The sequence below is a fragment of the Anastrepha obliqua genome, chromosome 3 (assembly GCF_027943255.1).
Source record: "Anastrepha obliqua isolate idAnaObli1 chromosome 3, idAnaObli1_1.0, whole genome shotgun sequence".
In the NCBI taxonomy this organism is placed as follows: Eukaryota; Metazoa; Arthropoda; class Insecta; order Diptera; family Tephritidae; genus Anastrepha; species Anastrepha obliqua.
In genome coordinates, this window is record NC_072894.1 from 94,621,850 (window position 1) to 94,635,223 (window position 13,374).

The 13,374-nt window shown below is 35.0% G+C and overlaps 3 protein-coding genes across 7 annotated transcripts in view; 1 reads left to right on the plus strand and 2 right to left on the minus strand.

The window, feature by feature from the left end:
• LOC129243089 (homeobox protein slou) overlaps window positions 1–1,386 on the minus strand; it is a 67,687-nt gene extending 66,301 nt beyond the window's left edge. For 3 of the 4 annotated variants that reach the window (XM_054880204.1, XM_054880202.1, XM_054880205.1), the window contains exons 1-2: window positions 1,247–1,386; window positions 1,010–1,132 (exon numbers count right to left, since the gene is read on the minus strand). The gene's annotated coding sequence lies outside the window, so the exon portion shown is untranslated. The remainder of the gene's footprint in view (window positions 1–1,009; window positions 1,133–1,246) is intronic. The other variant, XM_054880203.1, reaches the window with a different exon arrangement.
• Window positions 1,387–4,937: 3,551 nt separating this feature from the next.
• On the plus strand, window positions 4,938–6,579 carry LOC129241156 (queuine tRNA-ribosyltransferase accessory subunit 2). The gene is made up of 5 exons (XM_054877345.1): window positions 4,938–5,130; window positions 5,188–5,638; window positions 5,700–6,081; window positions 6,139–6,264; window positions 6,331–6,579. Exons 1-5 carry the CDS (start codon window positions 5,020–5,022, stop codon window positions 6,527–6,529), a joined length of 1,269 nt encoding a protein of 422 aa, XP_054733320.1. The 5' UTR covers window positions 4,938–5,019; the 3' UTR covers window positions 6,530–6,579.
• LOC129241157 (GDP-D-glucose phosphorylase 1) lies at window positions 6,508–7,958 on the minus strand. Of its 2 annotated transcripts, none has more exons than XM_054877346.1 (4): window positions 7,760–7,958; window positions 7,322–7,711; window positions 6,937–7,252; window positions 6,508–6,867 (listed from the first exon to the last, which is right to left on the minus strand). In XM_054877346.1, the coding sequence occupies exons 1-4, from the start codon at window positions 7,904–7,906 to the stop codon at window positions 6,764–6,766; spliced, it is 957 nt and encodes a 318-aa protein (XP_054733321.1). In that variant the 5' UTR covers window positions 7,907–7,958; the 3' UTR covers window positions 6,508–6,763. The 2 variants fall into 2 exon arrangements, with proteins under 2 accessions (XP_054733321.1, XP_054733322.1); XM_054877347.1 differs by having other exon boundaries at window positions 7,322–7,697; window positions 7,760–7,920.
• Between the last annotated feature and the right edge of the window lie 5,416 nt (window positions 7,959–13,374).

The following is a 13,374-nucleotide window of genomic DNA, read 5'->3' on the forward strand; positions in this document are numbered from 1 at the left end:
TGCTTGTTTATGTCTGATGAGGCCCATTTTGATCTAAACGGCAATGTAAACAAGCAAAATTGCCGTATATGGAGTCAATCAAATCCGCAAATACTCCATGAGATGGAACTGCACCCAGAACGAGTCACAGTGTGGTGCGCAGTTTCATCAAGGTGCATTGTCGGGCCATACTTCTTCGAAGAAAACGGTGTAACAGCGACTGTAAATGGGGACCGTTATTTAAACATGTTGAAGGAGTTTTTTTATCCAGAACTGCGGCGAAGACGTATCCCTTTTAACAGCATTTGGTTCCAGCAAGATGGAGCAACTGCACATATAGCCAGACCGGTTATGGAGGAGCTCCAACGAAAATTTAGAAATAAATTGATATCCAGAAATTCCACTTTCCGCTGGCCCCCAAGGTCACCTGACCTCACTGCACCAGATTTTTTTTTATGGGGTTATCTCAAACAAGAGGTGTATAAAACAAAACCAAGTAATTTGACTGAATTGAAGCAGTCCATCACAACAATAATTGAGGCGATCCCGACTTCAACCCTTCAGTGCGCAATGAACAATTTTCTCATCAGGTGTCGCATATGCGTGAATGAGCATGGAGGTCATTTACGTTCTCTTATTTTCAAAACTAATTAGTTACATAAAATAAAATTGAATTATCTATACAATAAAAAAACAAAAAGTTAAATACATTGATTAGAAAAAAAGTTATTACGTTTTTTTTTTGTAGCACGATTCGTGCGCCACCCTGTACATGCATACCTATTTATAAAATTATTAATGGGCTTATGTACACACCTGCGTAGGCATCTATTTATTTACATGTTTTTAAAACATGTAGGTACATAAAGTTACACACAGTTACACATATGTAATATTCAAGTAGTTAAATGCAAATAAAAGGAAGTAAATAAATTCCTTCGCACTTTCCATCCAACGCCCCATTAAGCGTTACCGTCAACCCTTGCCATATTGAGCCTCAAATTGCGGTTTTCACACATTCAAACTTTACCTTTTCCGCTTTAGTTAGATTGTTTTGTACTTCTCGATTATCTTTTATCGTCATTCATATGCACGTTTTCACCATCCATACTGGTCACTAATGTTGTTCTCATTCATTCTTATTTATTGTTCACTTAGGCAAGCATTTAAGCATATGTAATTTTTCAATTAATTTTAATTATAAACTTAATTAGGAAATATATGAAAATGTATACAAATGGGGAAAAGCTCTTTCTGTTTCACGCACTTCTGGTATATTCCAACACATGAGAGAAAGTGATGGCAGATAGCAAATAAAAATAAATACACTTTGTTTAAAATCAAAATTAATTCACACACGCCGTTGCCGTTGATGTTGTCGTCTACCGTCGTCCGACAAATCTTTAGCGCAGAGCTTCTACCGCAACTGAATGGAATTCATCCGAAAGTAAAACCAATGAGTGAAAAGAGTGGCGGCGTAGAGAAATCTGGTCTCAGTTGGCCGAATATTTTGCACCTCTCAGATACTCGTACATTGTTAAAGTCGCATGCGCTTCAGGGAGATTATTTGTGCCGGTAGCAACATTGCAATACAGAGAGAATATAGCAGAAAGAGCACTTAACAGATTGGTAAAGCGCTAGCTAGTTCTCTTTTTATAAACGGTCACATTCCATAAAAGCACAATTTTTATACCCGTGCACTTTTGCACAATGGTATAACAGTTATATGTAATAGCATTAAGGAGCCGCGATAGAAATAGACATTCGTATACATGCATACCAAAACGCTCAGAATGATGAGGGGAGTCGATTAAGCCATACCTGTCCGTCTGTGCGCACGATAACTCGAGAAAAAATTAATATATTTCAATGAAACTAGGTACACTCTTTGCTTTTTTCCTAAGGTAGTTTGATGTTGAAAATGGGTGGAAATGGTCAATAACCACACCTGCCTCCCATATAACGGTAATTTTGAAAGAAGAAATAAAGTTATATCTCTGTTATAAATATAACGAAATTACATTGTCACATCCATGACCCACACCCACTTTTTATATGGTATGTTAAGATACAATTTCGGTCCATCCGTTTGATGTTGCAAGCTATAAATCTCATCTATGACACAAGACAGCCAACCCAATTTTGTTTTTAAATGCGCAGGAATATACAAGTATAAAGTTCTGTCCGGGCGGGACTTAGACTTTCTTACTTGTTAATTCGTTTTTTTGTTTTTGTTTTTCTGGTGGATGAGGTAGGGTTCAAAATGCTTTCGCACTTACAGCGACTGTCGTCCACCTCGTCGAATGGTGTAGCCACTATAACAATCCCTCCACCTCTTCTGGGGCAAAGTCCTAGTCAAAACTCCTATATAAAAAGATGCAAAAGAGATATTCTGCATTCATATGTATTTCGAATAGTCATTCAGTATGAAATGTGCTCGCTCGGACATAAAGTAATCATGTAAAAATATTTTTTAAGAACTTTTGTTTCAATAAGTGAGTGATAAGAAAACCTCTATTTTTATTTAGTATTATTAACATTTCATCATGCAAAATCAGTGTTTATTAAAAACTGTTCACAGTAAAGTTATGATGATTACTTCTGCCTCTGTAGTTCTTGAAAAAAAAAACCAAGAAAATGTATAATCACACACTTTTCCCTCAAAAAACAGGAGAATCCAGCTGTCTTGGAATCATGCTAAACAAGTTTTTCCCTTAAAAGTGTATGAAACAATTCATGCATGAAAAAGTTTTACGAGGAGCGCGTTTCTATATCTATTCTCGATTTTACGTCAAAATGACGTCACCGATCCCAGTTGTGCTTCTCTAAAAAATTAATCGAATTGATCGACAACTGTGGCAGATAATTGACGTGTTCCATTCCATTTCAGTGCAAATACTAGATTGAAAGGATTCCGAATGAATAGATAGATCACAAGGTTTGGTCATCCGAAGTAAAATTGTAAGAATAATTTCATGCTTACTTTTCTTTATGTTGCCACAAAGAATTGTTGACTCCGTTCCACATATTCCAATCGATTCGATGTGACGTCATTATAATCGACAATTTTATCGATTTCGTACAGAAATGGGCTGAAGATCACTTAGTAATAGGGCGGTCACAATGGGTCCGTTCCGTTCGTTGTGACCACACATTTGACTGACGTGACGTATAAATCGTGCCGTGGAATGTGAAATATTGCTGCATACAAAACAGATTTTCTTGTCGTGAAAGCAAATATTGAATTTCCTTGTATATAAACAAGTTTTTAAAGAGGATTTTAATAGAATTTATGGTTGTTGTTGTTGTTGTAGCATAAACATTCCCCATACATACTTACATACGGGGAATGTTGCTGGAGTGACAGTCCTTGGCCGGATATAAATCCGGGTCGTTTCGGTAACGTAGAACCGACTGTCGTGGAAACGGTCGGAATTTATGGTAGTCGTAGACGGTGAGTGCAACCACAACTTTAAAATCGGGACGCACATTCATTTTTTAGGAGCTTTTATGAAGCCTCGCATTTTTTACATTCTTTCAAGCTTTAATCGAAAAGATAAGAATGCATTTGAATCTGCTCATTTTATTTAAATTCCATTCATTTTCTGCATTTAATTTGATATAATCGTAGTAAAAAACACCACAGATACATATGGCGTACGGCACGTATGTGGCACCTTCGACTCAAATACCTATAATATAGTTTGCAGTCAGAACGGACTCATTGTGAAGAGGTGGTTTACGTTTAGGCTTTAGAATGTGAAAATCAATTTGCCTTGGGTTTAATTGAAGAATGATAGAATAGAAGATTTCCTAAGACTTACTTTGACGTCAGAATCAAAACAATATGAATAGAAGGTAAAGAAGTGTCAAAATTCCATACAAATACAAGAATGATATAAATGAGAAACAAATTTGTGCAAATTTGTGTAAAGTTTATTAGTTTATTATGAAAATTCAATTCGGTTACCGAGAATATATGTAACCAGAAGTACCTCGAAGTTGCCTAAGTGAAAAATATATGATCCTAAATATCTAAATATAAGCGAAATGGTTTCAATTATAATTTTTATTGTGCACGCATGTGGTTAAAAAACATAATAATAAATAATAAAATCTCAATACCAATTTTGGTAAATACGTATAAGATCTTGATCGCCCTCAGAAACTAATACACCTCCTCAATTTTTTGTTCTTGAATTATTGTTACTACAACAGGCAACTGCATACTTTCCGCATTTTAAAAATCACCTTTCTCTGATTTAAAAACTCACTTCAAAAAGCGTACGCGTTTTAAATGTTTATTTCTTGTTATAGCTATCTGACTGTCAAACTTGAAGCAAGAGATGTAGTCATTATACAAAAATACAAGTAAAAACACTTTTCTTTTTCATATTTTTGACCAAGGGTGCCTAGTGTGAGTTTGACATGCAGCCAAGTGTGGGATGGCATGGGTGCTTGGTCTTTTCGTTTGAGCGTATTGCCCCGGTTGTTATACCCAATTAAAATTTTTATGGTAACATTAAAAATAATAGAATATCTATAAATGCAAAAAAATATCTTTGACTTGAAAAAGTTACAATAATAAATATTTTTAATATATTTCTTAGCTATAATGTTGCGCTTTTATTGAGAAATTTTTGAATCTTCACTTAATTTTTTAGACATTTTAATACGATTTTCTATGAAATTTAATAATTTGTATGTATATATACGCATATGTATATTTTATTTCAGCTGTAGGCCTTTTTTGACAACCAGCTAAAAGTGTTTTTACTCATGGATCTGTGCAATGTATGTAGCGAACTTTAAGGGCGCAATCTGTTATTCTATCATTCTTAGGCTCAACTTAAGTTTGGTTTGTAAAATAGGCTTATTGTCGTTAAAGTGGAAAAATGTACCATGTGGCATCATCGGGACCAGCTGATGAATCATGAAATACACACAAAAAAGGCACATGTGTTCAAAACAACGTGTGTGGGAAGCTTAGGGATTTCGACAAAACTTATCCATTTATAAATAAAAGTACAGAAATTTGGAATGAAATTCGTTATTGAGAGTATAAGCAAATCTTCTGGGCGGCTGGGTCACTTAGTACAAAATGAAACAGAGAGGCTATTTCGTACACCTATGTTATTACAAACCACTAAAGTGAGGAAGGAGGAGATTCATATGCAATATAGAATTTTAACTGATGTTTTTATGTAGGGTGGAAGCATTCCATATCTAACGCCCGAAGTATTTGAATATATTACCAAGGAGATACCAGCGTTACAGTTTTCATTATCAACAATCGATCATATGACGGATTCACTCAAATTGTTCAATGGTTCCTTCGCCAGGTATGTTGGTTATCCAGAATGTTTGTCTCTGTTGATGATTCGGAACCCGTGTGAGTTCACACCTAGCGGACATAACGATAAAGACACGGTACCGCTTTTTACAAGACGTGGGAAGGAAACGTGTACTGCAAACAGATATATGGATATTATAGAAATTATAAAACCCGATATATATCAAGGCTTTTGTGACGCAGATACAAATTTGGATAGTGCCAAAAAGCGTTTAGTAAAGTGCATCGATAGAACAGCACAGTTTATGGATATATGTTATGAGCGGCATCAAAATTCAAACATATTAGAAAAGTGCACATTATTTGGTAATTATTTTTTATTTCAGAAAAATACTGTTGCTTAATGAATTTATGTTTATAATTTTAGTACCAATTGTTGGGGGGTACAGCATGTTTGCTCGTTCAAATTCCATTAATCATGCCAAATCAAAAGGAGGCAACGCAGCCGGGGGCTATATATTTGAGGGCTTTCATAACTACGGGCTTAGTGCCACAGAGGTAGGCGCTACTGAGTTAACATCTGTGATGACACATTGTTTAAAGGAACTACCTGTTGATAAACCAAAAATGATGCCTGGAGCGTATACACCGCCAGTAATATTGGAATTAATATCCTTGGGAGTGGATATTTTTGATACATCATATGCCTACTGTGCTGCATCCAATTATAAATTGTTAACATTTAGCTTTAATTTAACAGATGCTGAAAATGCAAACATGGAGCCATTCTTGGACATAACTACAGATAGGTAGTAAAGTTTTCTTTTAAATTAAATTTAGTTACCTTATTATTTTAATATTTACAGTTTAAAAGAGGATTTTACACCAGTATTAGTGAATTGTTGCTGCTTGACCTGCAAAAAGCATACACGAGCGTACTTATATCACCTGTACAAAACAAAAGAGTTGCTCGGACCAATCTTAATTATGATGTAAAGTAGTATTAATATAAAAAGTAGTTTTAATATATATTAACTATTCTATTTTCTTATTTTCAGACATAATTTGCATCATTTGTTGCAATTTTTCAATGTTATACGTACATGCATTGGCGAGGATAAATTACCTGACCTAATACAACTTATTAAGTTACAAGGACGCGACGCTGCGGTCGATTATAGTATTAAACCAAACTCCAAAGCGATTAATATAAGTGATAAAGACAAAAATTTTGCAATTGCTAAAAACGGATTATAGTTAATTAACAATATATTATTACAAAAAAAAAAAATAATAATAATATATATTTATATGGGTACAATTTTTACTTGTACATCACATAAAAGGTTTTGAACAAAACTCTTGACTTTTAACTATGCTGATGATAAGTGGTAAGTTTCAATTTTCGGTGAGAACAATGTTTTTTTTTAAGTAAATATAATATTAAATTACCAACTTATAAACACAAGCCTGTCTGCTACCTTGGATTTGTTATTGTGCGAAATACTCGTAAATTTCCTTGTACACATTTCCAGTTTCATCTTTAATTTTTGTTATCACCTGTTGCTCCGTAAGACTTTCAAACAAATGTTCATCTGCAACAAGGGAAATAATTAAGGAAAATGTGCTTGGATACAAAGAATCGTGAATCTCATATTCTATACCTCCGACCGTCACGTAGCCGGATATTTCACAAAACCCAATATTGCAGACATTTAGGTCCTTCACGTAACAAAAGGATTTCCGTGCAAACACAAACACTTTTAAGGTGTCTTTATCTTGCTCATTTCGCGTAGGGGTTAGAAATAGGTTATGTGGAATGTTATGATCACAGAGCCATACTATAAAGTTGTAAAGCTTTTGCAATTGTACAACAAAAGCCTCGTCGTCAGTAGATTTTTTAAATATAAAGCATACGGCTTCTGTCGGCATATTTTCGCTTAAACGGTAAATATGTGTACCTTTCAAAACTTGCAATTCCTGCGAATTAGATAACATATTATTCAATTTAAACGAATTCGTTTAAGTATCTAATAACAAATGCTTTACCGCCTTGTCCACGTATAGATCTGCAGTAATGTACAAGAGATGTAAATGCAGGTGATTAACAGATGCCAATGCACCGGGACTATTGTAACCAATTCGGAATGCCTTTTTTTCGTCTGCTATGTTAAGCAAAAATGATATACTAAATTTCAAAGCTAATGGAGTAAGACACTGAGGTTGTCCTGCTGCAACATCTGGACATATCAACGTATGGAACTGAGTTAGCGGACTTTTATTGATTATTAAAGAAATGTCCGTGTTTTCATATGGTATTTTCATTATCAGTTCCAGTGGATTAATTTTTTTGAAATTAAATAGATCTTCATTAAATGTTTGTCTCAATTTGGCAATGGTCTGAGGCACACGACGAAGCCGGGTTCTTTCTGGGTTATACTGAAATCAGTCATTAGTATACCGGATATAATTGTTTTTAATACTTACTTCCATGTAAATGAAATTGTTTCCGGGCAAGAACCTAGATTTTGTAACATTTAAATTATATCCGAAAACCTTAGGTGTATTTTGTAACAATAACCATTTGTGCTTTAATTCATTCAAATATTCTGTTGCATTGGTTTTTAAAGACATATTTAATTGCAAAAATCTTTTTAAGTACGAGTGGATTACAAACAGTTTATAAATTGCCAAAAATTGTGCTTTATTTACATTTGCGAGTATACAGCTGTTCAATTAAAGCGTTGCCATACTCGTTGGGGATAGATTAATATATGAAGGAGTGGTGTTAGAATTCTGTACCGCAAAGTATCGAAAAGCTACAAATAATCATTTTGCGAGACATAAATAAAGTATTTTCTCAAATATATCGGCAATGGAGCATTATTTATTGATTTTCTCCGAATATGAATGTAACCAGAGTAGCGCTGGTAGTTAAAGTTGTAGCTGTCTACAGATGCTTGCTTGTTGCGGTGAAGCCATTCATCGACAGGAAACGGGCTGTTTCAGCAAGATCCGGATCGTTCTCATTACAGTCGGTTCTAGGTTACCGGAATGACTATAACGGCTAGAAGTCTTCCCTAAACATTTCGTCTACTTATGTGTAAGAAATTTGAAATTTGTACATACAAGGGACAATGCAAAATATTTCTGTGAGCCGCTGTATATTTTGGAAAAGAACATAATTTCGTGTAATGGCAAAACAAGATGCGCTGAACTGAGCCGCGAATCGTACTTTAGAATGCTCTGCGTAAAATAATTTATGAGAATTGTTGTTTTTCATATGAATCTTTATATGCACGTATGCTCAAGACTGTTTTCATACATATATGTACGAGTATACAAACCATAATTCAATTATTAAAGGTTTGCTCACTTGTGACATTCGATTTTTGACGCTCCTTCTAAAAGGTTGCGTTCAAGAAGACTGAAGAAAGTGCATAAAATTAAATTAATTTTGGTAAAAGTGGTAGCAAAAAAGTGTTTTTTTTTGACGTGATAACGTCTTATAATTCGATTTAGCCGGCTGCACGCACGAAAAAATGTGTCGTTACCTTGCTCATTTGCCGTTACCTTGCTCATTGTCGTTACCTTGAATGAACTGCAAGCGAAAGCGCGGAACGAACGACAAAGCAAACAAAGCAAACGAACGGCAACGTTCGACATCTTGTTCTCTCCTACTTAAGTGAGCGTATATATGTATGTATGTATATGCGCATATATACATATATAAATTCACGTATTTGTATTTGCATATGCCTTCTTATTGATTATTATTAATTTGATTTACTTGAAGAATTTAAAATAAAACCAAGTTTGTTAATAATACCTGTTGTTTTAATGTTATTATTATTAATTTTTTTATTATATATGAAGGAAAAAATGTATGGTAATATTTACTATATACCTTATAAGATATGTTGTATACTAATATATGTATATAAACATGCATATACATATACAATTTCGCGCAATTTTCAAAAAGAACAAATCTATATGCTAAGATGCATACAAGTCATATGGACATATTCCGTACGCAAGCAAATGTAAGCTAATGTGCTTGAACTGCAAGCGAGAGCGCGGAACGAACGACAAAGAGCACAATCGGCCCCCGCGTTCGGCAACGTTCGACATCTGGCTCTGTCCTACTTGAGTGAGCATACATATGTATGTATGTATATGTATGTATATGCGCATTTGTATATAAATTCACATACTTGTATTTGCATATGCCTTCTTCCTGTGTGCATGTTAATGAACCATTTCTCTGTTGAGAATAGGACGATGATAGCAAAAGTAGGAAATGAAAGGGAGTGTTTCGAGTGTAAAGTGTCTTGAAAAAGTCAAATCGATGATGTTGCCTCTTAGTGTTGTTGACTTATTAACGTCTGATGCACAATCGAAATTGAAGATATCTTTCATGAATTTGATAAATATTTCGTCATTTTCCACGTTTGTGTAAATGTAACTTGACCTATTCCATTGCAATTCCATTTACCTCCTCCTCTATATCCATACAAAATATCTATCAAACAAATAAAATTAAAATTTTGTTTTGAAAATTGCAACCATTCCATCAATATTTTCTTATGACGTTGTCACGTTAAACTATCGTCAGTAAACCGACTTTACAGACAACCTCTTTTTTACTTAAATGAAAGCAAGGTGTGAACGGCCTGAAAAATAAATGTAAATTAATATTTGAAAATAAATAACATATTTTATGGAAATTTGCAAATGTATTTCATATACGAGTATGCACATATTGATATGTATAAATAAATACACATGCCCCACAGAGTCTTCGTTCACCCTACAATAACTTTTTAGTGAATGAAACACACAGCTTGATTTTATAATTTTTATAAATTTGTATATATTTATATGTTTATTATATGTTTAAGTTTCAAAAACAAAAATAAATTTCAAGATTCCTCACATAAGTTTTTAGATAACGGTGAATAATGGCTGTAACAAGTAAATAAAGCGACCATAAAGTCTGCGTTCAGTCTTAAAATCTAATACAAAAACATGATATGCTATTTGCAAAAATTAAATCTAATATTTAGTTGGGTATCCACGTTGCTTCAGGACTTCAGTCAGCCTATTTGGCATTGAACTTAGTAGTTTCGCTGTTTCCTCTGCTGTTATCTTCCTCCATTCTGCCTGCATGACACTCCACAAAACCTCTTTACTAGTAATCACTTGCTGACGAATTCTTTTTTCCAATAGATTCCACAGATGCTCGATGGGGTTAAGATCTGGGGACTGTGGCGGTGTTTTAAGCTGTTTTGGGACGTTGTACAAGAGCCAAAGCTTAACGATCTCGCCTGTGTGCTAGTTGAAACCAAAATGTTCTTGATAAGCCGAGATTTTCTGCACGTTGTTTTAAATTCCGTTTTAGTATGTTCAAGTATCCCCATTTATCCATCGTCGAATCAATAAATTCTAACTGACCCATCCCATTTGCCGCCATGCAGCCCCAAACCATAACCCCGCCACCTCCGTGCTTAACCGTGCCAACAAGATTTTGCTTTTCAAGAGCAGTTCCAGGTTTTCGCCAAACAATTTGACTGCCTTTTATTCCAAATATACAAAATTTACTTTTGTCTGAAAATATTAGTTTTTTCCAGAACTCGGGAGGCTTATTTATGTACTCATTAGCAAACTGAATGCGTTTACGTATGTTCACAAGAGAAATGAAAGGCTTTCTTCGGGCGACTCTACCATGGTATCCAGTTTAACGTAGAACTTTTCTGGCAGTTTCAGCGCAAATACTTTTTTTTAATGTTTGATTTATGTTTTCAACTAATTTTGAGGATGTAATCCGGGGGTTAACCTTTGCCAAGTTGATTATAGAACGCTCTTCCCGGGTCGATAATTTTTTCGGACACCCTGACCCGGGCTTAGGTGTAAAAATTCCAGTTTGCCGAAAATTTGTCACAACTCGCTGAATAGAGGAATACGTTCTCCCAATAGATTTTCCAATATTTCGGACACTTTTTCCGTCTTTCCACATTTTTATAATTATTTTCCTCTCAGAAACCCTTATTTCTTTTCTCTTTCCTTCCATGTTCTTTAATTAGCTCCATTTATAAATAAAATGTTCAACTAAGCTTTGTTAACATTCAGTCGAAGTAATGCGCAATCAAAAATTAATATAAACAAGGAAAAATATCTTAAAATTATCGGTATCATTAAAACAAGCAGGCTGAACGCAGACTTTTTGGTGCCACATTTACATGTTGCTGCAACTATTTTCCCGTTATCTAAAAAGTGAAGTGGGGAAGCTTGTTTTTTTGTTTTGCCCTTGAAAGCTGGGAATGTAGTGAATAAACAAATTGTAAAGATTTCAATTTAATCATATATTCTATTTTGTTTTTAATAAATTTAAGAAGGCTATTCGGGTGAACGTAGACTTTGTGGGACATGTGTATATGGTATACATATACAGAAGCTATTAGCTATCGCCGAGTGTTATATTAAAAATAAAAGGTTTAACATAATCCAAGAATTATATTTTCTGAATAATTTTTTAAATTTACATAGATTGAGAAGTTTCGCCAATATAAAGCGAATAAGTTATCTTAGCTTTTGCTTTTGAATTATTTCATATAATTAATATTTACCATATTCGATTATTCTTGCCTGTACTCATTTAAATTATTTATTTTTACTTTTTGAATTGCGGGATGTGATCAATTACTATACTTATTGCTAAATATACCATTGTTGATAATTTATGTATTTTTAAATTGACTTTTCCCATCGGTCACGGATGGTCAAAAGTCTACCTTTCGCACGCATTGGCGCATAAAAATCCTAGGTGATGTCCTAATTTAAGTGGTATGTAAGGACGCATTTCATGTCATACTGGTCCTGGACATACCGATGCAAACCCCCGAATGAGTTATTGCTTATAAGCACATCATTTTGAAAACGAAAGAGGGATCCCAGTCTACTGGCATGCCTGCCAATCAGGCAATGCCCTATTAGGACCACAAGAAGATTTCTGATGTTCTTCCAGTTCAGTTTCCACAGTCGGTTTGTGCGGGCCGTGTTCCATTCTGGCCACGTCATTCTACTTGTTTCACAGGTCAGGGACTGGGTTCATAGCCTATTGGCAGCTCTGATAGTGTGTTTGTCTATAAACATTTTACAAGTTGGTATAGGTATGTTCGCTTTGTCTGGTTGGATCGGTAATGTGGTACCCAAACTCGCTAGTTCATCTGCTTTGCAGTTGCCTTCTATGTCTTTGTGACCCGGCACCCAGAGCAGGTTTATTACAAATTACTGTGATAGTTTTGTCAAAACGTCGATACATTCTTTTACTGTCTTCGAGTTAATATTAGGCTATTGTAAAGCTTTCAGGGCCGATGGGCTATCTGAATATATATTTATATCTCTTGTGGTGAGAACACTTTTATTTACAGTGATCCGTTAACCGGAATGAGGTGTTGGCATTCATTTCCTCAGAGTGAAGGCCTCTGCCTACTTGTTCATTTAGCTTGGAACTATCAGTATAGATTATAATATATATAAATCCGCTTCTATTGTCCATTACCCCACTGTCCCAATCTTCTCCCGTTGGGAAAGTTGTGGTAAAGGATATGTTTACATGCAGCTTTTAGAACAGGTATCCTGTGTTTTTAGCGGCCGCCGTAGCCGAATGGGTTGGTGCGTGAATACCATTCGGAATTCACAGAGAGGTCGTTGGTTCGAATCTCGGTGAAAGCAAAATTAATAAAAAGATTTTTCTAATAGCGGTCGCCCCTCGGCAGGCAATGGCAAACCTCCGAGTGTATTTCTGCCATGAAAAAGCTCCTCATAAAAATATCTGCCGTTCGGAGTCGGCTTGAAACTGTAGGTCCCTCCATTTGTGGAACAACATCAAGACGCACACCACAAATAGGAGGAGGAGCTCGGCCAAACACCTAACAGAAGTGTACGCGCCAATTATTTATTTATTTATTTTTTTTTATCCTGTGTTTTTTGGTGAACATGATTAGTTCTGTTTTATTGGGATTTACCCCAAGACCCTTCGATATAGCCTTCCGGCTTACATCGTTCAAAGCATTTTGCATTATATTGCAGATGGTATC